We start from the raw sequence: 24640 nt of genomic DNA on the forward strand, positions 1-24640 counted from the left end.
ATTATGCTCATTCCTAGGCCTTCTTGTTAATTCCCATTTAAGCTTTATAACTTTCTGAAAATACTTACATTTTTTTTTTTTAAATCATCAGGTCAGCCTAAGCCAGAGGTGACTTGGTATAAGAATGGTCAAGCCATAGATAAGGGAGGCACTGTTTCCAGTTATGAGTTCTTTAAGAACCAGTATATTCATCTGCTGCATCTCTCGTGGTAAGTGGCATGGTCCCTGTGGGCTGTTCACTAACATTCTGTCTCCCGGGCTGTGCTGGCTACTATGAGATCAGGCCAAATGATTTGCTTTCAAGGTCCTGATCTTACATGTTACGGATAAGTAACAGCCAAGGCATCCAGCAGTGACTAAAGTGGTCCCTCTGCATGAATGGTTTATCTGCAGATTTAATCAACCATGGGTGGAAAATATTTTTAAAAATTTCATTGGGACTGGACATGCTTATTATTATTCCCTAGATCAGTGGTTCTCAACTTGTAAGTCACAACCCCTTTGGGGTCAAGCAACCCTTTCACTGGGGCTGCCTAAGACCATCGGAAAACACAGATTTTTACATTAATGATTCATAACAGTGGCAAAATTATGATCATAAAGTAGCAATGAAACTAATTTTATGGTTGGGGAATCACCACAACATGAAGAACTGTATTAAAGGGCCACAGTGTTAGGAAGGTTGGGAATCACTAATCTAGAAAATATAGCACACTAGTAACTTATATATAGTTTATGTCATATTAGCATTCGAATTAAAATGGGGTGATTTATACAAATACTATGTTATATTGTATAGGAAAGAGACTTGAGCGTCCTCAGGATTAACTGTCATGGAACTGAGATCTCCCTAGGATACTAAGGGATGACTATATTTATGGAGCTCAGTAACTTTTTAGTCTTTTCTAGTCTGCTATTGTTTAGAGTTAGATTTTATCTGGAATTCCAAGACATTTCCCTTCATTAGATGAGTTTTTCATCTAATCTTGTTCTCTCTGGAAAGCTAAGAAAGCATGATAAGATTTAAGCACTGTTATACAACTTTCCATATTGGATGAAGGAAATAGAAGTGAATGACTAGAACCCACAGCAAGTGGGTAAAGGGATTAAGGATAGAAACCAACTTTCAGACTTTATTTTTAGGAGGTAGAGGCAGGAGGATCAGGAATTCAAGGTCAGCCTGCACTATGTGAGATCCTGCTCCCCCCTCAAAAACAAAAACAAAAACAAAATGTAGCTACAGTTCAGTTCAGTAGTTTCTAGGTATTTTTGTTTCCCCAGGAGATATCTGATTACATGGAACGGAGAGGCCAGATATGTAGAGAAGAAGCGACTGTTGTGTTTGAAAGTGTTAGGGCGTCTGTGTTCTTGGTCCCTGTATTGGCTACCTCTCTCATTGGTTGGATAACAGTGCTTAAATCTAGAAATTGATGAAAGGAAATGGCACCCCAGTAGCATCAGGGCTCCCCATTTCTTCTGTGTGCCTCACAGGGGAGTGGGAGTGCTTTTTGTAAAACTGAAGATTTGGTGTAACAGAATCTACTCTTGGCCTGCCATTTTGCAAAGTAGCCGACCTACTGGGAGATGTATTTAGTTCTATTGCAGGGAATGGTGGTAGAGGAATATAACCATAGACATAGACACTTTTTTCTGTTTAGTAGTAAATAGTGCTGGGGATGAATGACCTCTTGACATTCTGATGTTTGATACAAGCTGTTCTGAACTAGGGTGGTCCATTGACATTGACTGGGGAGCTTTTTAAATCCATAAATTTTGGGGTCTCATCCTTGACCAACTAAATTTGAACCCTGAGTGATCCTAATATGTGACTGATGATTAAAAATGCTTTGCCTCCCAAGCATCCATCTGCAAAATGAATGACTTATACCAGTGTGTTAGATGCTGCTTGGGAAGATGAGTGATATTTTTATACCTATGCCTTTCAAAAATTATAAGTTAATTTTCCTGATATTAGCCTCAAAGTATCTTGTTGTTACCTCATAGACAATCTGAATTTGGATTTGGGATCATTAAAAGTGAGCCCCTAATCTTCAGAAGCACTTGTATCTAAAGGGCTTTTCACCCACTTGTGTGGTGGTGGATGGGGGATGTTACAGGTCCAATCTGCAGCTCTGTGGAAGTTTTGGTTATTTTTCTCATGACAATGACAAAATAATTAACAGAAACAAGGGAGGAGGGGTTTGTTGGGCTCATACACTCAGAGGACAAAGTCCATCGTGGAAGGGAAAACAGGAGCTTGTGGCTCATACCAGTTCTCACATTTTTATGAAGGTCAGGAAGTAGAGAAAGGACCAGAAGCAGGGCTGGAATATAACCTTCAAAGGCTGACTTCCAGTGACCCACTTCCTGCAGCCCAACCCCTGCAACCTCCTAAAAATGGCATCACCGTATGCTCAAAACATAGGTGTGTGTGTGTGTGTGTGTGTGTGTGTGTGTGTGTGTGTGTGTGTGTCGGGGCACTTCTCAGATTGAAACCATTTAAGGGAACAAACACTCTCTGATTGTGTTTACTGACATTTGGCTTTTCCCTCCTTTCAGTACCTGGTGGGACTCCTCTGTTTCCACTCCCAGTTGTCCCCAAAGTCTCTCCTGGAAGAGACACATCAGTGGGTACACAGCTCCAGGTCAAGATCTCTTGCTGGGGAATAGAGACAGAGAGCTAATAAGTATCCAAGAGAGAAACACCAACCATAGCATTAACACCTACATTGAGCTTGAAAGCATTTTGTTTTTCTTTAAGGATATAGGAATTAGAAGGGGTGGAAGAAAGCACTACTGAATGTTTTCTGCCTCATAGTGAAAGCAAACAGCACCAATGTGTGTACAAATGGGAAACTCTGTGACCTTTTATGAATACAATTTAAACATAAAAGTCCCCCTCAGGACCAACACTTTGAGAGATAGATCCTGTTCTAGTTAGGATTATAATTGCTGTGATGAAACATCATGAACAAAAGCAACTTGGGGAGGAAAGGGTTTATTTGGCTTATGCCTCCATACCACTGTTTATTGCTGAAAGAAGTCAAGACAAGAGCTCAAACATGGTAAGAACCTGGAGCTGATACAGAGGCCATGGAGGGGTCCCTGCTTTTTTTAATAGAACCCAGAACTACTAGTTCAAAGTGGCCCCACCCAAATTGTGCTAGGCCTTCCCCCATCAATCACTAATTAAGGAAATGTGCTACAGGCTTGTCTATAGCCTGATTTATGGAGGCATTTTCTCAATCCAGGCTCCCACCTCTCTGATGACCCTAGCTTGTGTTAAGTTGACAGAAAACTAGCCATCACAAATCCCTCTTGGCCACGAGAAGCATTTTAGTTGTTGCTGCTTTTTATTTAATTGTTTTAGACAGGGTCTCACTTTGTATCCCTGCCAGGTCTGGAACTCACTATGTGGGCCAGCTGGCCAGAGCATTTTTTGAAGGTCATGGTCACACCCTGATGTGATGAGAGAAAGATTTCAAGTAAGATGATAATAGAAGCAGCCCTTCTGTTAAGCTCATCAGCTCTGCTCTCGTATTAGCTGGGCTGGGGCAAGCCTGAAGGTTGCAGGAGAATGTTTTTACACAGACACAAGCCAATGTACCCACAGAATGTACAGGTGAATATTATCCCTCTGAATCTATATATGCTTAGAACCTTGAACTATAATGCATTTGGAAATAATGTCTTTGTGGTTGTAATTGAGCTTTTATGAGACTGGAGTAAGCCCTAAACTGATGCCTGGTGTCCATAGAGAAAGTGAATAGCCAGAGGAGATGGATGCTGGGAAAGAGGGTGAAGCAGCTACGAGCTAAGGGTTGCCCAAGACTGCCAATTAGTCAAAAGCAAAGGAAGATTCTCCCGGAGAGCCTTCAGGGGGAGCCTGACTTGGATGGCCCTTGGACTTTGGACTTTTAGTCTGCAGATTCTTGAGAGAATACATTTCTATTTTTTATGTTACCTGGTTTGTGGAGATTTCTTACAACAGCCCTAGGAAACCTGTACATGATGTATCTGAACAGTCAAGCAAGAAGAATGCTGCCTCTGGTCTATGTGGACACCGGATAACAGCATCTTAAGACATAGAATTGCTCCTGTCACATACCCAGAGTTCGTCTGGGTCACCAGGAAATCATCTGTGTGTCAAAACCAAAGAATATTTTCCAACTGTGCCCCAAACTGGATGTTGTACAACCTTCCTGTCACTATAATAAATATACCAGAGACAACCAATTTATAGAGAGAAAGTTTTGGTTCACGGCTTTGGAGGTTCTGACCCATGATTGATGATGGCCCACGACTGATGATGCCCATGACTTTGCTTTGAGGCTTGTAGAGAGGCAGCGTATTATGATGGAACACTTGGAACACACCAAGCAAAGCTTTTCACCCCATGGCCAAGGAGCCCAAGGGAGCGAGGAAGTGCCTTGAATCCTATAATCCACTTCAAGGGCATGTCCCCAATACCCAAAGGCTCCCCTCACCACCCCCCATTTATTTCTTTGTCTTCATTTATGATGTTTGAGCCAGTGTGAGGACTGGTTGGCCTGAAAGAACCAAAATACTTGTACCATGTATCTGGTAACTGAGATCGCTAGGTGTCTCCTCCATTCTGACTTTCATCTCCCAGAAGCAGGAATTGACGTCCTTTCAGGTAACAGAGCTACAAGCCTCTGGTGCCTACTTCAACACCAAAATCACCACATTATTGTGTCCAAAGAAAGCCATGTGAACACCTCAGATTGAAGAGATAGGAACACAGACTATCTTTTGAGGAACTCAGTGGTAAAGTCGTATGTTAGTAAGGTATACATAGTCAGATTGGGAAATTAACGGCCAACGTTTTGGGTAAAAATTATGTGTGTAGATGTGTGTAATGCGAGGTACACATGGAGGCCATAAGAGGGCATTGGCTGTCCTGGAGCTGTACTTACAGGCAGCTGAGAGCCACCTGATGTGGGTGTTAGGAATGGAGCTCAGGTCCTCTGGAAGAGAAGTATATACTCTTAACCTCAGAACCATCTTTCCAGCCCCACCATAGCCATTTTTTTTTTACTCTATTACATCCATGGACCATTTAGTGGATCTTTAAAAATATCTATGTCCACATGTCCTTGTCCCACTTAAAAACAAAGCCAACTAAACAAAACCCCCACTCCCTGTGACTACCCCTTTTCTGTGCAAGACTTTTTAAAAATCAATTCTTAATCCACTCATTTATTCAAGAAGTAAGAGCACTTAATATGTTTTAGTCACACATCCAGTGAGGTAGTGCTGAGACCTATGTGATGTCACATTCTAGTGGAGGAAACAGACATTTAAAAAGTAGCTAATTATTAGAAGAAAAATTATTTATTATATCCCAGACACTAGGTTTTATTGTTATATGTGTTTATACTCATAGCTGTATTTGAAAGGTTGTCTTAGAGGTAAATCTGAGACTTTGGTAATTTCTCAGTCTTGTCAACTATTCTCTCTCTCTCTCTCTCTCTCTCTCTCTCTCTCTCTCTCTCTCTCTCTGTGTGTGTGTGTGTGTGTGTGTTAGATATAGGTATAAACAAGTACTTGTACATATGCACGTGTGTGTAGGTGTATGTGAAGGCTTGAGGTTAATACAAGCATCATTCCCCCAATCACTTCTCCTTAGTTTTTTTAGATAAAGTTTTTACGGAACCTGAAGCTCATTGACTGGTCTTAACTGGCTGGTGTTAAGCTCTAGGGAATTCTCCTGTGTCTATCTCCCTATCACTATGATTATAGGTGCCCACTTTTTATGTGAGTGTTGAGACTATGAACTCAGGCCCCCAAGTTTTCACAGCAAGCCCTTGACCAACGGAGTATCTCTCCAGCCCTTTTGATTATTGCTTACATTTTGCTGAGCAGACAGACCTCATGAGCCTTGGGACATGTAGCACATTCCTTAGGCTACTTCTGTCTGAGAGTTCAATGCCAGAGCTTGTTTGTATCTAAGAACTTTGTCCAGTCCTTGAGGAAACCATCAGCCCCTTTCTATACACAATCACCCAAAGACACCTCAACCCTCTTAGGTACCCCCAAAGCTCTGAGCATCTAACTATGAATGAGCTTGGAAGAGATGTAAGATCCAGTAACACCCTCATTTCTCAATGAAATACCTCACAACACACACCTAGCTAGTGGTACAATTGTCATCATCAACCTCTTACAGAAGGCTAAACTTGTCTGTATTGGCATTTCAAGCTGTCTTGAAAAAATTTTTTTTTGAGAGACCATCTCACTGTGTAGCCTTGGCTGACCTGGAACTCTACGTAGACTACACTGGCCTCAAACTCACAGATCCCCCTGCCTCTGTCTCTGCCTTCAGAGTACTGGGATTAAAAGTGTGCACCACACTCCCTAAAGAACACTTTTAGGACACATCAAAACTGGCATTTTGGAGCTAAGAAAGAAAGTTAGTTTGTAGCAACAGCACTTTTCTTCTCAGTTCTTTTCTTGTTGGAGGTAAAATACCACTGATATGCTCCATGAAGACCTCACTGGGTAGAAATAAAGATGACTGAATCTCATTATGTCCTGGCTAAGTGATGATGGTTTTCCTCCAAGGCTGGAAAGAGTTTTGTGAACTCTGTGTTCTGTGTGCTTAAGTAGGTCTAACAAGTCTTAAGGATGACTGGTAGGACTTTCCAGAACCCTAAGGGCCTCTATTCCCAGCATGGGGCTTCCCTGACATTCTTCCTGAATGAATTCAGAAGGTGTGCCTCATATCCATTTACTCTCACCATGCTTAAAGTCCTACTCGAATGGGTGCTGAGGGTCTGACGAGATTCTCCAATTTAGTCTCTGGGGTGATAGAGCCCTTCCAAGAATTCACTGTCCATCATCACTTCCCAGCTGTGACTTCAGTAGGTGAATATCTCAGAGAATGATCATAGGTCAGCCCTTAGCACATTTACTCACCTTTTTCCAGACACAGATGTTTGGTAGCTCTTCTCGTGACAACTCTAACCCTTTAGGACAGACCGTGTGAGTCTGGGGGTAGGTGACATGGATCCAAGAGCCCCTTTTCAGACCTTGGGACAACCAGGGAAAGGCTCACTCATCAATAGTCACTGGAAATGCACTGCCTCTTACAAGGTCCTTCCATTAACATCTCCTGAGGACTGAGAGCAGACCAGGGGTGTTAGGGACATTCTTGGTCCCCCATTGTAATGAAAGTCACAGCCCAGAGCTTCTGAGGGCAGAAAAGATGGAGCATCTCACTGAGGCAGAAACCACAGCATTATAGCACTTAAGAGTATTTGGCCAACACCCTCCAAGACTCTTAGTAAGAGTGCATGGCATGCCTGTGGCAGAGCTGAAACCAAACCAAGCCTGTGGGTTGGCAGGACTATAGAGACTGGAACAGGACTGAGCAGAAAGCTATGTAGGGACAGGGACAGGATGGAGGACAGGGTCCACTTGTCAGCATGTGTCTTTGTGTTGACCTACCTCAGACATATTTTCTCCCCATCATGCATACAGCTGACAATATCTCACCAAAGCCTGTAGTCCTTCTCTGCTGCGTATCAGGGCCTAGAAGTTTCTCCTGGCCTCCTCTGGCTTGGAATAGACCCTCACTCTGTGGTAGAACCTGTGCCTCTATTTAGTTTGTGTCTGAGATTTATCACCTTGCTTTCCTGCCTTGCCTTCTCCCTTGTTCTGGCTCCCTTGTCTCTGAGTCCTATGCTACTGGGTCAGTAGTAGAACCTCCTACCCCGGGACATCAAGCCAGGCTCAACTGGACTCCTTCTGAATAGGAAGCCCAGAGCTCTGGACCTTTTCAGAATTCTCTTTCTCTCTCTCTCTCTCTCTCTCTCTCTCTCTCTCTCTCTCTCTCTGTGTGTGTGTGTGTGTGTGTGTGTGTATGTGTAACATGTCACACATGAACCTAGAGATGGAATGGCCTATGAGAGGAATTTAAATGTGGGGTAATCTGACCAATTCTGCTTAGTTTAATCAGCTTAGGCTGCCCAATAAAATGCCATAGATGGAATGGCTTAAACACATTAATGTGTTTTTTATTATTCTGGAGGTTGGAAATTCCAAGATTAGTGTGTTCTGTAGTCAAGGTCTCAGTATGGCAAAAGTCTAGTAAGGGCCATCTTTCTGAATTGCAGAAGGCCATCTTCTCACTGGGAGAGGGAGAAAGCATGACTCTTCTGTTTCTTCTTGTAAGGGCACTGATCCTGTCACAAGGGTCCCACCCTCATAAACTTATCTAAATCAATCACTTCCAAAAGCTCCATCTAAAAACACTACTATACTGGGGATTAAAGCTTCAATACATGTATTTGGCATGGTAGACACAATTCAGTCTACATCATTGTGCCAAATACAAAAGGTGTGCTGGTTATGTTCAGGGACAGGTAAAAACAGGCTAGTAAAGTGGACAGGGAGATGTTTCAGAATTAGAGATTTGAAGTATTTTCTGACACCATATTGGAATCCTATGAGGCTACTCTGAAGCAGATGCCCAAGTTCAAATCTTTGCCCCACTTCTTAGTAGGGAAGGCAGTTTAAACTTTATATGCTTCGGTTTCCATATCTGTAAAGTGAAAATACTAATAATACCTATCTTGCAGTGTTGAGCAAGGATTAAAATGAGGTAACACACAAAGAAAAGGTTTGTTTGAATGGTGCCTACTGCTAGCAAATGCTGAATAAATGGTAACTTTTTACTTTGAGGTCTCCTGTGTGCTGTAAGACACACATAGTCATTCTTGGTCATGAGACTGGAACCTGGCTTACTGGCCAAAGTATTTCAGAGAAGATGGGTCAAAATATGTCTCTGAATGCTTGACAGGAATCTTGGGGTGGACTGTTGAGCTGGTAAAGAGTGACTGCTCCTTCTAAGGGTGCTAGGAAACTGGGCTCAGGCCAAGAATGTAGGGTCTACTTGGGTAGAATTCATGCACAGAAGGAACATGGATAGTGGAGCAATCAGAAAGCCCAAGTCTTGGGAGCATTAACCAAGGTCTAAGTTGTTATGGAGTTCACAGATGTGAGTCAGGTCTCATAGCACATCCAACCTTATGGCCTCAACCCACGCTGTTCCTCCTCCCTTGAATTTTCTCTCCCAACACAGCTGTAGGTTTATTAAAAAAATTACATAGTCACAGATCCCATCTCTAACCAACCATTAAAACAGCATTGCTCGTCTCCAGTATGGCCTACCTTTTCATGGCTTGTTTCTCTTTTCATGTAGTACATGACACAATATGTATATGTGCTATCTAAATATGCACTGTGGTATACCATCTATGTACACACTGCATCTATACATATGTATGTTTTGACACATAACAAATTATGTGATAGGCATGAACACATGCACGAGTCCAGTGGAACCTGACCATGATCAAGATTCCTGGAACCACAGGAGATTGCTTCTACCCCTTTACAACCCTACCTTCCTGCCCCTCTCCTCCCAACCATCCTTAAAAAGTAACCCATGTGCTTTCTGTCCTCATAGACACAGTTATATTTTGTAGAACTTTCTGCAAATGAGATTATATGGTGTGTTCTCTCGTATTTGTCTTCTTCCCCACCCCTACTTAAGTATCTTGAGCATCATTCCTGCTGTTTGCTGTATTTCCACATTTCAGTGTGTAGAGGTGCTACAGCGTATTATTCTGTTCACCTGCTTGTGGACGTTTGGGTTCTTTACAGTAATGATGCCTATTTATCTGCAGCTTTGTTTATTGTGACTCTCTGACTCCTGATATGGGACTCACATGGAATGGAAGTACCACAGGAGCTAAGACTTGTCCTATCTGTTCCAGCACCAAGCACAGCATCTCTTAGTTGGCAATCAACAAAGTTTTGTGGCCTGGTTACAGTTGTATCCAGTGGCTTTTGCTCTGTTTTTCAAGGGCTTCCCCAAGGGGAGGGCAAGAGCTATTCCACACATATTCCAAGTCTGGGATATGATTTGAATTATGGTGGCCTCCTGGTGGTTGGCTATCAGTATTTTGGAGAGATGGCTGTTAAAAGGCATTATGAAGACTGAGTCACTTTAAAAGGCCCCCTACTGTAGTCACAGAACACCACTGTGTTAACCATTCTTGTCATCATTTGAGCAGCAGGGTAAGAGGCTCCTGGCCATTCTGTGGCTGCCCTGTCTGTTCTTGTCATCCCGCATCCCCTGAGCTCCTGCCCTAGCAGGTGGATGTTCTTTCTCCAATTAGAATTGCTGGTTATCCCTAGCCAGTCTCATGCCAGCTGCCACACTGTCCCCCTGTTTATCTCTTTGCCTGACAGCTGCTGCTTTACCCTCATTTACCTAGTGGGTACCAGGTGACAGCAAGGCTGACACACAAGATGCTTGATTAGGAAGCTACAACTGGTCACAGCAGGCACCAAGGCCCTGGCAGAGCAGCAGGCAAAGAGAAGCAATTAAGTGGGAATTGATTTCCTCCCTGCTCAGAGCAGACCTGAGCCAGCTTTTTACAATCTTACTGTATTTGTCATCATGGTCATCATCATTACTATTAGTGGTGCTGGGGGTGGAACTTAGGGTCCCACACATTAGCTAAGCCAGCTTATTTGATGAGAGAGTTCTCAGTTTGGGTTTTGCTCCTTCTTCACCCTTAGATCCAGTAGTTTTGATATTTTTTGCTTGCTTTTAAAAGCAACACTGATCCTGAATGGTCACAGAGTTCTTTATACATGGTGGTAGCTTGCAGGTACTGACCGAGATTTCAACTCAACTTGAGCAGTAAGCCAAGTGACAGCTGACAGTTTTCTGAAAATCTAATAATAAGGGGACTTTCACCTTTCTTGAGCTCATGGTATCAACAGAGCTGGGAGCAACTCTGATTTTGCTGATTGATTTCATCAGCATCATCAGAATCAGCATCATCAGCACCATCAGAATCAGTATCTGCATAGCATCATCAGCATAAGCATCCCTAGGGGCTAATTATCATGGCAGAAACCCATCACCAACTCTAGACCTAGCCAATCGAAGCCTGAACTTTAACAAGATCTCAGGGGATTCATGAAAACAGTTAAGCTTGAGAATCTCATGAACTGAGGATTGTCCAACTCCTGCAATCCACGATACGGGGAGGCCAAACCACACTGACACTCAGCCCCCTGTATTCCCCAATTATGCTTTTGTTGGTCAAATCCAATTTGTTTGACCCACTTGTTACAATTTAAGCCTCACCTGTATAAGTGTACGTGTGTATGATACGTGTAAGTCTATGTGTGTATTGTCCTTGAGTGTGGGTATTCATGGATCACAGCATGCATGTAAAGGTCAGAAGACAACCTTTGTGTGTTGGTCCTCAACTTTCTACCTTGTTTAAGACAATGCAGAAGGCAGGTTAGACAGCCCATGGGCTCTGGAGCTTCCCCTCTTTCCATCTTCCATCTTCCTGTATGCTGGGATTTTGGACATTTTTGTGGCAGTGTCTAGCTTTTATGTGGGTTCTGGGGATACAAATTCAGGTCACCAGGCTTGTGTAGCAGACATTTTTACCCACCAAGCCATCACCCCAGCTCCTACCTTGGCATACTTTATAACTCAGCCCAGGCCCAGAGAGACACAGGACCCATGCAGAGTAATAAAGCTAATTAGAATCAAATGATCTTGGAACCTAAACACTCTAGTTTCCCAGTACCCCAAAAGCACATCTTATCAGTGCTTCCAGCAAAATAAAATATACTGGCGTGTGGGCTGGAACACAGCACAATAGGAATGATATCAGGACTTCCTCTAAGCATGAGGATTCATTGAATGTCTATAATGTGCCAAGGACCATTCTAAAAACTGGTGACACACCAATGTACCCTAGAATCCCTGATCTTCTGGGATAAGGATAATATGAAGAGCCAGACATCTAACAAGCCAGCAAGCATACAGTGTATCAGGATAAAAACAAAGGCTCGTAGAAGTAAGGTGGGCCAGGGAAGGAGGTCTCTCTGATTGTGTACCATGAGCAGAAAGGAGGAAGGGGTTAGGGGAGGGTGATGTGATTATCTTCTGAGGGGAGATTTTCATCAGGGTGAAGCTGGGAGCTGGGAACATGTCAGACCACTGACCATTTTAGCCTTATTAACAAGCACAGGTCCCAGAGAGAGCCTGTGTTAAAAAAAAGAAAAACAACAACAACAACAAAAAAAACAAAAACAAAAAACAAACAAGGTAGATGGCACCTGGGTTGACTTCTGGGCTCCACATGCATGTGCATGCATGAACATTCATGTAGGTCCACATAGTGTGTATATCCACAGGAACATACATATACATGCACCAAAAATAATTTTTAAAAGCACTTCGAATGATCAGGTGGGCTGATACCAACTCAGTCCAGGAGGCTGGTCTCGCTTTAAGCACTTTCTAACAATTAAGTCCCTTAACCTTGTGTCATTTCCCAGTGCTGCAGATTCAGTTATTGGCCATTACTCTTAAGAAGCTTATCTAGTGTCACCCAGCACATGGCTAACTGTGACCCCAGGCTTACATGATGCTGCCTCTTAGCCACAGGTGTACTTGGTGAATAGTACAAACAAGCTTGACTTACAATCTTCTCTCACATGGTTCCTGATGTCTCTTTGTCTCTGTGTTATGCTCCAGGCAGTCGCTCCCGTCTTCTGGGACTGCCACCCCAGTGCGTTATTTTGCAGACCTCCCCACATGAACCATTCATTTACTGCTTTGGTACATTTGCCCAGAATACCTTCCCTTCTTTCCCACACAACCTAACTTTAGTCCTTCCCCACTGGGTTCGAGTTCCCTGTGCTGGCTCCATTCCCTGAAGATCTAGGCCACCTTGACCTCTCCCCTGCTAACCACCAGAAGTCTCAGCATGCCTTTTGGAATTTGATGACACTCAGGTTTGTAAATCATGCACTATCTCATTTCATTCCTGAAGTAGCAGCTCAGCTACCCTACAGGAGCAACTACATCTTGTAATAATTTTTTTTTTTAATTTCCATTATCAAGTCCTGTGGCATATGCTGGGAATGTAGTGTTGATTATATTGGAGAACAGGGTGTTTCTGCTCAATTAGAGCTGAAAGAGCTCTATTACATAACAAGAAAAAGCCTTCCCTCCCCATCCTTGGTCAGTGGTGTACAATGCAGTGAGCATCTTGAAGAATTGTCTTCCATTCTGACCTGAATGGATCCTTAATCTGTTTTCTGGTGAACAGGAGCCTGAGGGCTAAACCCCTCAGTGTAGGATAGAAAACATTTCCCCATCTCGACTCTGCCATTTCTTGGCAGGTGACTGTATCTTTTGGTCCACCTGGGTCAGCTTCAGTTTTTCCATCATGGTTCCCATCTCTGTCTGTCATCTGGGGGTGTTAAGTAGATCCCTTTGCACTCTGGAATGTGCCCCAGGAGATAGCTTGAATGAGGAGCTGAGGTTTTGACTCTTGAACTCATGTTTTTCTTTTCTTTCTTTTTTTTTTTTTAAACTTGGACATGGTGGCATACGTTTATAATCCCAGTGCTGGGGAGGTGGACACAGTGGGCCTCTGGAGCTTACTGGCCAGCTAGCTTAGCCTAATCAGCAAACTCCTGTCTCAACAATCAAGGTGTTCATCTCCTGAGTTCTGACACCTAAGATTGATCTCTGGCCTCCACATACACATGTATACCCCTGCATTGCCGGTACACACACACTCATGCATACATTCATGCCCGCCCCCACTGATTAAAATCAAGTGTCCCAATTGAATAGTAAACAGTGGGGTTTCCCTGTATGCCTACCTATCCTTGCCCCTTATTTTGGATAAGGAGTGGTCAAATGTTTCCTTTGAACATCTGGATGTTGCCTCCCTCTCAGTTCTTCTGTCTGGATCCATCTCTCTACTCTCCCAGTCCCAGGCAAATACCAGCTTTCCTTTCAAAACCAGACTGTATTTCCTAGGTCTGCTTCAGCTGCTAAGCCACCCAGGAAACCTTCACTTTCCCTATTGCTTGGCATCCGGAATCTGTGCAGTTGGCATGATTTTTAGTGGCCCTTAGTAGGCACCGTCCTATATTTTAGCTATTTGTATAGACATTAATTACATTTCCCTTATCTGATGAGATGGTCGGTCCTATAGAAAATGTCTAGGAATTAAATATCTTTTTTTCCTACCTAGTGGCTAACACACTGTGGTGGTTTGAATGATAATGGCTCCTGTAGACTCAGATGTTCGAATACTTTGTCCCCAGTTGGTGATGTCGGTTGGGTAGGCTTAGGAGGCGTGGCCTTACTGGGCTGGGCTGGGCTTTGGTGTTTCATTCCCAGTTTACTCTCTGCTTCCTGTTTCAGCTCAAGACGTGAACTCTAAGCTTCCAGCTCTAACAATCATGTCTCCACTCTGCCGTCATGGAGTTTTATCCCTCTGGATCAGCAAGCCCAAACAAACTTTCTTCTGTCAGTTGCCTTGGTCATAGTGTTTATAGAAGACAGACACTGATATGTAGACATTCCCTATCAGGTTTTCAACTGGATCACTGAAGACAAGTCACATCTTCTCTGGGTCTCAAATCCAACATCTAGAAAATATGTCATTTCTGCGTCTACAAGGGAAGACAAAACCTCATTTTCAAGCACTTAGTGCAGGATTACAACAGGGATTGAGTCAAACAGGAAACAAGGAGATCACCTAGAGATCAATCCTCAGAAAGCCACCATCGCTTAGGCTGAAGAAACAATGGGCAGAGTAAAGACTAGGTTCATCACAGATCATAGGCTGGCCCCTGGTGGGTGGTCCCTGGGACCCGGAGCAGCAAAAGACGCACAACCTGGGAAGATGTCCAAGGTTGGCCTCTCCATTCCTTCTACCCTCTAATCCCCTGTCTCTCTTTGGTCAGATAAAGCAAAAGTTCAGACACATGGGACCCAGGGAGGCCCAGCCACAAGGGATCAGTCCTGGTGTCGTAGAACAGAACAGTCGAAAGACAGATGTCGTAAAGGGCCAAATGTGCCTGATCACTGATCCTAGGTTCCTTTTAGATCTGTAGCTGTTCAATTTATCCAACCCACTGTTTGGATAAATTACTGAATGGAATCAATAATTTCCTCATTCATTTAAAAATGTTCCTAGCTGCTTATAGAAAATACAATGAGGAAGTCTGTGTGTCTCTAGTATTGTAATTTTATTCTATGACAAACACACGTATGAGCCTTGGAAAAATCCAAAGCCTTGGGCTGAAAGTATAGTTCAGTGGGATAACATGTGCTAAATATTCAAAAAGCCCTGGGTTTAATCCCCTGCAAAGAAGAAGGAGGAGCAGAAGAGAAAGAGGAGGAAGAAAAGGAGGAAGAGGAGGGGAGAGGGGAGAAGGAGGAAGAGGAGGAAGAAGAAGAAATCATTCAATTCTGCCTCCTTAATTTAGCTATTTTGAATAACTCAACGAAGATCACTGACAGCAGTAGTGAGCCAGGTATTAAAATACAGACACAGCCTAAGAAAACAGTATGACCTTAACCTGGTTCTGTGACAAGGCAAGGGCACAGATGTTATCATGAAGTTATTTATTGAATTATGTCCTCTCTTCTCTCCTCATGGCAGGCCTAGACATGGCTCAGGCAACCCACAGCCTGGCTGCTGGGTGAAGACCCTGCAGACATTTCCTTCTAAACTCTTGCTCTCTTCCATCTGAAAGCAGGGCATACAGTGAAGTGGCATGACTCTGGCCCAGGGTGATGGCTCACACTCAAGATCTAGAGGGAGTCTAAGTTTTACCTCTAGCTAGGAGGCACAGTTGATTCTCAGCAATGATGGGAGGATAGATTGGCATCAGGGAAGTATCCTAAGAGCAGACACTAAGGAAGGAGAACAGCAGCCATGGCTGGGATAACTCCGTTTTCAACCTACTTGGGAATCCATGTCCAGATATTGTGTGTTTCAGACAGAATTTCATGTTCTCCAGACTGGCCTCAAATTTACTATGAATCTGAGAATGGCCTTTAATTTTGATCCTCTTCCTTCTACTTATGAAGGGTTAGAATTACAGGTATGTACAGTCCCATATGCTGGATAATTTTGAGTCAACTTGACACAAGCTAGAGTCATTGAAGAGGAGGGAACCTCAATGGAGAAAATTCCTCCATACCACTGGGCTGTAGGCAAGCCTGTAGGGTATTTTCTTATTGGTCATCCATGGTGGAGGGCCCAGGCCTTTGTTGGTGGTGCCATCCCTGTGCTAGTGGTCTGGGATTCTATAAGAAAGCAGGTAGGGCAAGCCATGAAGAACAAGCACCCCTCTATGGCTTCTACATCAGTTTCTGCCTCCAGGTTCCTGCCCTATTTGAGTTCCTGTCCTGACTCCCTCTAATGGTAAACAGTATATGGAGGCATAAGCCAAACAAACCCTTCCTTCCTAACTTGCCTGTGGAATTTCATCACAGCAACAGTGACCCCAAGGAATTTCCAGGCACGGTCTTCTCACCCTCCCCATCCCATTGATACAGGCAGCCTTCCCCTGCCCCTAATTCAACCACACCTGCCTGTGTGTTAACCACTGAATCAGAGCCTCTGGGTATGGAGTTCATGCATAAAACTGCTTTCCCCTTATAAGTTGGGAAAATCAAAAGATGAAGTCCTCTGCCTAAGAGGTGCCTAAGTGATGAGCTCACACAAAGCCAGCACCCTACCAGGTGTGAGCCTTCCAGGGCCAACAGCCAGTTATGCTGAGAGGGCATTGTGTTACTACTGTTTGCCTTAGAGAATAGCTTAAGTCAATGACTCCCCAGTATGTCCCTGAAACTCTTGTAGTTACTTAAACCCCCTTGGGAATTGTTAAGGAAAAAAACTTTTATTAAATACACAAATATTAATCTGGGCATTAATTTAACTCCAGCACTTGGAAGGCAGAGGCAGATATATCTTTGTGAGTGTGAGGCCTGCCTGGTTTTTAGAATGAATTCCAGGACAGCCAGGGCTACATAGTGAGATCCTATCTGAAAAGAAAACAAACAAAACAAACACCCCCCCCACACACACACACATTGTGTGTGTACGAATGTGTAAAATATATGTTTAAATGTAAATATATTTAAAAGTAAAAATACATTATATATATGTAAATATATATAATTTGCCCTTTTCACTCTGTTGATACCTCTGAGACAGTCAAGGCAGCAGTCCCAAGCATATTAGCTGCTGTAGAATGCTTCACTGCCATATAACTGTCATTAAAAGCAATGGAGTGCTATTTAACACTGACTTCCATAGACATGTAAAACTTGACCAATTTTATTAGATCTTAGTAACTCAGTGAAAGCCCTTTTAATGACTATATTAAAAGACAAAATACATACTCACAAAAAAAACCCCAGTGCTGGACTCCCTGAAGCTATGACCAAAGCATATGCATTATCATCTATTTGCAAGCTAACACAGCCACTTAGTTTACAGAGTATGATTTCACCTAGGAAAAACAAAAGATGGACAGGGGTTGGGGTGTATGTGGTTCAGTGGGTAAAACACTTGTTGTATGAGTGTAAAAGCCTGACTGCAGATCCCTAGAACCTACATGAAGCTGGACAGAGTAACCCATGTGTAACCCCATTGTGCCTACAGAAGGATGGGTGGTGGACCCAGGCATTCCTGGAAGCCTTCAGGCCAGCTAGCCTAAGCCACAGTAATTAGTAATGAATTAAACAATGTGGAAGACAAAGGACCAACAGCTCTGACCTCTACACACCTGTACTACATACAATCACATGCACTCTTAAAAAACAGATAAATAATGTTTGGCAGCTAGTTTCTCAGAAAAAATTGGGCTTCAAGGAAAACTAAAAATATCTGTTACTGATGATAAAATCCAGATTTTCCAACCCTTTCCATTCAGTACTCAGCACGTTCCTGAGCTAGCACATTCCAGTTTCCTCGAATGTTCTTCTCCTTTTGGCATTCTTTTCATGTGTGTCTATCCGAGGGCAGATTCTCTATACATACTAAAACAGTGCATTGCATCACACTGGATACAGAAACAGACCTAAATCTCCAGCTGTGTTCCATCAAGCCTCATGTTAGAGATACCAGGAAAGCGTGAAACCATGTCCTTCATAAAATTTGGAAGACATGCTTAGCTTTTATAAACGTGCTATATATTGTAAGGTATGGTAGGTTAATTTTGAAATGCATAAATAATATTTGAATTTTCTCATTTTAGTTTGATATAATATTGACAGACACAAGCTACATTAACAAAGGTGCTTTGCTAGCCTCAGTTATTGGCGTCTTGATACCAAAATGGTTTCAGCATCTCTAGTATGGTACCATTCTGGGGGTACAAACCCAGAAGCCCCATCTAGTTACAATAATTTGGACCTCTTTCCTTTAATAAGGAAATGGTTAATTTAGAAAGAGCCTAGAGAATTCAAGTTAAGATTTTCCAACAGGGTAGAAGATTGCTATTGCCTCCCTCAGCTAAAATAAGGACATACAACTGTGGAACTCAATGAATTGTTCGGGAATTCCATCTTGGTACTTTCAGGAATCACTTTTGGGTCCACAAGTCTCCCTGCCAGAATCATTTGAGGTTTCTGCATCCCCACTGGCCTCACATTTTAGCCAGCTACCACTGAAGTTCTTTCTTTGGGCCACCTTTCCCACCCCAGAATGCATGCATAAAGGTATACAGCCTTGCATGGAATGGCTCTCTTAGGTGGCTGGTGATCCCATGAGATCCCACCAATCTCCTTGGCTCTCTTTAGCTTTTAGCATAATGCCATGTATCAATACATGTTTCCCACAGAGTTGCTAAGTGACAGACTAGGATGGAGACTTTGGATAGAAATGCTTTAGTTACGCAATGGTTTCTCTCTACCCCACTGTTTCCTTTCTTGGAATGGCAGTTTTCTTGAACATACACAGACCTAGGCTTCAGAGTTCAAAGGCTCCACTGGCTTATCCCAACTCTGCAGTTTCTTCCCTTTATCATTATGGAGGAATTACTTAACTTATTTGCACTCCAGTTTTGCATGTGGAGTGTAACTAGACTGTTTTAACATAGAAACATCCAACAGATATTGGTATTTTTGCCCAATTATCTCCCCCTTTTCTGTGAGATGCTTAAAGATAATGATAAAGGATAAATAAAAAAAATACAAAATACAAAGCATCCATTAGCAAGTGGGAAGTTTGTTCTGTATAGTCCAATTCCTTTTCCTATTCACTCAATGTATGGATGGAGGATTTGAAATTTGATATCAACTGAAATACGTGCTGTAAGATTATTTTTAGCTAAACCATGACAATCTGATATATCCAATATGGATATATCAGTTTCTTTTTTGCCAGTTTTTGAAATTCTATATTTATTTTCTCTCCTTGATATAAATATACATTTTTAGACACAACCAGAGCGGCTTCCAGTTTGTGATCTTCCCGCCTCAGACTCCCAAGTGCTAGGATTACGTGTGCACCACCACACCTGGTTCTCCTTGGGTCTTGAAAATCAATTGTTCATCTTTCTCAAATTGCCCTGTGTATCTCATGGCCTTACTTTCTTTTCATTTCTCTCCACACTGGTCATGGAACCTTCAGGATTTTCCTGGCATCAACAGGTCAGAACATCTGAATTACCCAGGATTTTCCTATCCTCCACAATGTTCTTTGATGCTCCCTGCAAACCCATAACCGAGGACAGATCTCCAGGAATTAACTGGAAAGGCTCATGAAGGGAATGCTGGGTGCAACATGGAAATGCTGCAAAGGCCACTTTTCATCAGTTGAAAATTTGGCTTTGGCTGGACAGACCTGAGTCGAACTAATTAAGAAGGGATGCAGTAGACTGGGGGAGGTGGCTATTACATTAGAATAACTACTATCTTTGAAAACATATTTTAGTTCCTCCATCTAGAAGTTGTAAAAAGTAATTTTACTTGTTTGTTTTATGTGTATGGGTGTCTTGTTTCCACACATGACTGTGTACCGTGTGCATGCCTGGTATCTGCAGAGGCCAAAAGAGGGCATCAGATCTCCTGGGACTAGCATTACAGATATCTGTGAGCCACCATGTGGATGCTGGGAATTGAACTTGTCCTCTGGAAGAGCAGACTATGCTTAGCTGCTGAGCCATCTCTTCAGCCACTGATTTAGGAATTTATAGTTCTCAGGATCCCTCCCTTTCTGCTTTTGGCTGTTGTTTTGTTTGAAACAGAGTCTTACTTTGTAGCCCAGTGTGGCCTTGAACTTGCAGCTGTCCTGTTACCTCAGCCTTCCCAGTGCTAGAGTTACAGGTGTGAACCACCATATCTGGCCATTTGTTAGGATGCTCATGCACACACTGGGGAAAACTAAAGGCAGCTTGGTCTTGACATTTCCACATTCTTGAAGAATACTCTGGCAAAGAGTTTTCTGCTTCGTGAAGTCCCCTCACACTTTTCCAGACCTGAATAAGTTTGTGAAATAGACTGCTGCCCTAAGCTTATATCCCCAAGCTGTTATCCAAGGCAGAGTGTAGGTCATGGCCAAGACCAACCCATCTAAAACCTATCTAAACAAGGCATCCTTGAAGTTGTAACTGAATAAGTGGGTGAGCACTGTTCCCCAAGCTCCAATGATTGAAGGCTTATGGACATATATAGGGTGAGGAAGTGAAGGGCTCCCCCAAGGAGGGTGAAGAAGGACTCAGAACTATAGTGTCAGAATTACTCCTATCTAACTGTCTAACTCACTTCTTCCCAGTTAGATAACTGTGCATATTTCACACAAAAAACAATTGGTCAAAGTCTAGGCATTTCATCTAAGACCAGGCTAGACTCACAGCCCTTGATGCCTGAAAATATGACTTCTAAGGGGGATAATTCACAGTTTAAGACCAGCAACATTACTCTGTAGCTAAACAGACTCAACAAGAATGCACCTTGGTTTCCGGAAGGGTCCCAGCAAGGAATGAGTCAATGAAGCCTGTCAGGTACAGAAGCCTGTCAGGTACAGGCTCCATGTGGCTCTAGTGAACAGAGGGAAGAGCCACAGGATTGCTGTCCCTCTTGGGACAGGGAGTACAAGCTTAGTCTGATTCAGAGTTTTCCCCTGTTTGGCCAAAACAGGACACCTGGCTTGATTCTTGTTAGTCAAGGTGACATGTAGACACAGGTTTCCAGCCAGTGGAGCTGGTGGTTGTGAGTTAGATATTTTTAGTCATATTAAGGAGGAAAGGCATTGGCCTTTCTAATACAACCCCATTGTGGTGTTATTACAGTTTCTTGACAAGAAACACCACTTCTTGGAGGGAGGAAATAGAAATGACATAGTTATATGTCAAAAAAGTAAAAAAAAATTAAGCTATGTGCCTTCTTAGTATGGTTTTTAAAAAGAACCACTGTCGGCATTGTTGAGAATGTTGAGGTAGAATGCTTTTTCTACTTGCATAGTGTCACACACACAATGCTCTCTGAAGTTCAGGAGCACTAAAGCTAACTTAAACAGTAAGATAAATATATATATATATATATATATATATATATATATATATATATATATATTCCTTCTTCTCAGTATTTTCATAGCTGGTCATTTTCTCAACACCGAGATGTGACAAATGTCTGTGCAGAAGCTCTCACTGACCTGTCTGTTCTCTTCCTAGCTGTACCCCGAGCGATGCCGCTGTTTATCAAGTCTCTGCAAGAAGCTGCGTGGGGATGATCTGCTGTTCGGCATCCATTGAGGTCCAGTGTCTGCAGGACACACAAGTGACTCCTGACCCGGTAGGTGGCAGGGATGTGTCTGGCCAACATGAAACAGAGATACAAGAAGAAGACAGCATAAATCACACGGAGGAGAAATGGAGCCCTTGTAAGGAAGAAGAAAGTATGGCCCTGGGGGTTTGCATGTCAGCTGATTCCTCCCCCGACAAATTCAACCACTCATGTTCACCCCAGATAGTGGCCAATTATGAGCCTGGTGTTTCCAATTCTGAGGATCCTCCAGATGTCGAAGAGACAAGACAAAGGACAGAGCCTTACAATCCAAATAACACACAAGAAAATTCCTTTCATTCAGATAACACTACTGGAAAACAAGATGCAAGCCAGCATAGGATAGTGCACACCACTGACCCAGGGTTGATTGGTGATGGCCTAGGTAGCAAAGGGTCTAAGGAGGAGGGTGCCACCCTTGGTCACCAAAACCCCAAAGCACAGAAATACATCAGTTTCAGTCTTCCTCTGCCGGAGGCAGCCCCGTGTCCTTACCCAGGTGACAGCAACTCCATCAGCCTGCAGCCTGGCCCACAGGTTTCCAGCGAAGACTCTGACAGTGACTATGAACTTTGTCCAGAGATAACCCTAACCTACATGGAGGAGTTTTCGGATGATGACCTGGAGTATCTGGAATGTTCCGATGTTATGACGGATTACTCTAATGCCGTTTGGCAAAGGAGCCTGCTGGGTACTGACCGAGATTTTTTATTAGAGAGCGATGACGAAGAGATGGAATTCAATGAGTGTGGTCTGGGTGGGTGTGAGCATTTCATCAGTGAAATGGGTTGTGGGCCTCGGGTGTCGGGTGACATGGGGCCTACGAATGCCACCACTGGCTTGTGCAGTTATCACTCACAACCCCAGGAAGTGGGGGTCAGGAGCAGCGGAACCTCCAGGCATAGTCCCTTACCCTTGCATGCAGGAATGACTCTTACTCTGGGACCTCACCAGGATGGAACTGCTAAAATGACTGAACCAGGGAGGGCTCCACTCCCTGCTGCTTCCGAGGCTGTTGAAAATGATTGTCCAGGAATTCGGGGAGAAACCAGAGACAACCCTGAAGCAGAAGAGGAATTCTCCAGTGACAGTCTGCAAACCATGGATAAGGCAGAGACAGAGGCAGGGGTGAAGTCCTTGTCTAGAGGGTCAGAGAAGTCAGAAGTGAAGCAGAGTTTGAAAAGCCTGGATGGGGAAAGAGCAGATGAAAAGCACCAAGGCAGCAGGAAGGCTGCCCCGAGACCCACCAGGGTGAGGCGGCCTGGAATGAAGGCGAATGCCAAGAAGCAGCTGCTGAAAGACAATGCCCCCAAAGGCACGCTTGATCCGCTCCCCAAGGAATCGACTAGGCACCCCTTAACCGGGAGCTATGGAGGAGAGCCCACACAGTCCGAGGCAGGAGCTCCTGGCTGGAATTCCCACATCCACGCAGAACTGTGTATTCCAATTCCTGCAGAGCAAGACTCCAAAACCCCTCGACCACCAGCAGATCCACTTCCAAATGAGGGGGACACAAGGTTTGAGGGAGAAGGGGAACTGTTTACTAAATTATCCGAAGCAAGCCAGACTCCAGACCAGACTGACCATCTTCAGGTAAAACCTGTTTTGTTTGGTTTTTAAGCTTTGAGAGGAAAGGTGTGTGTGTGTGTGTGTGTGTGTGTGTGTGTGTGTTCATCAATTCACAATCATAATTCCTATACTATAATGTAAATCAAAATAAAGATCCCGGTGCCGTCGGGGTGCTTGTGAATGACAGCTGCTGTTTCGCAGCTAGGAAGGAAATCTGGCTTTGAAAAAAGGCCCAGATAAACCCTGAGCCATCCTAATTATAGCAAAAGAGTGATAGGGTAAGAGCACTAATGGGGTTCTGGACAGCTGGAAAAAGAAACCTGATATTTTGCCTACTGCATGTGTTTTACTAGCAGTGCTCGCTATTCTGGAAGTTCCTCAAGTAAATGCTCATGCTGTAGCCTTGGAAGGGAGGGGAGCCCATTCTTTCTGGTCCCCACCGTCCCCCGCACACCTTGAAAATGGTAGACTTCGGCTTTAGTCACAAGGCATAATGCAAGTGGCAGGCTTTCGGTGGGAACAAAAAACTTACAGGATCTGCTTGCCAGGCTGGAGAAAGCAGGCAGATGTGACATACAGTCCTTTTGATTGGGTGTTTGCCTTATTTCGCTCTCCTTAGACCACAAAGTATAAAAGAGGCCAAGAAAATGCCAAGGAGAGAATGTACTGTCCCCTAATAATGATCTGAGTATGATTTTTAGTTCTGACTTGAAAGAGACAGAATTATAGGAATAATTAATGCATAGAGACTATTATGTTTCATATAATTGTGTTTTTAATTATGTAGTTTTATAGCAGGTTTTGGACTGATGGTATACTATGGTCAAGATTTGACTTTTGGAAAGAAATATCTTTAGAAATGTCTGTATGTATGTTTGTATCCATACATCTGTCTGTCTATCTATCATCTATCCATCTACCTATCATAATTACTACTATTATTACCATTTTACTATACTTCTTGTTACTCCCAAACTTGAAGAGACACTGATATTTCTTACTACCTGGGAATCTATATTACAAATCTAGTATCATTTTTATAGAAGACTAAATACTCCAAAGGAATAGTCCCTAGTGCAAAGTAACTGAACTGAAGAAATAATAAAAACCAGTGCTCTGAATTTCTAGAGGTCCTGTCATAAAATAGCCAAAGTGCAAATGTCCAGACCTGAGCTCTAGATGAGCCAGTTGCTCTGTTCTGCTGGTGAAATTAGCCAGATGGAACCCGATTTTCTCCTTCTGCTTGCAAACCAGCTTGGTCCGGTATGTTCCTTAACCATCCCACTGATCAGCTCAGGCACCATGGCCACAGGTCTATGCACATGACCGGTGAGTGGAGGAGGTTTGGCTAACTGTTAGTTTGAAGTGTCAGTGTTAACCTTTTCATGTCAT

The 24640-nt window shown here is 43.3% G+C and overlaps 1 protein-coding gene across 1 annotated transcript in view; it reads left to right on the top strand.

Annotated features, from left to right (window-relative positions):
• Positions 1 to 24640, top strand: part of Alpk2 (alpha kinase 2) — a 111297-nt gene that overhangs the window by 3641 nt on the left and 83016 nt on the right. The window contains exons 2-3 of the mRNA XM_035440118.1: positions 92 to 209; positions 21568 to 23272. Coding sequence (XP_035296009.1) covers positions 92 to 209; positions 21568 to 23272 — 1823 coding nt within the window. The remainder of the gene's footprint in view (positions 1 to 91; positions 210 to 21567; positions 23273 to 24640) is intronic.

This window comes from Cricetulus griseus, chromosome 2 (assembly GCF_003668045.3).
Source record: "Cricetulus griseus strain 17A/GY chromosome 2, alternate assembly CriGri-PICRH-1.0, whole genome shotgun sequence".
Classification (NCBI taxonomy): Eukaryota; Metazoa; Chordata; class Mammalia; order Rodentia; family Cricetidae; genus Cricetulus; species Cricetulus griseus.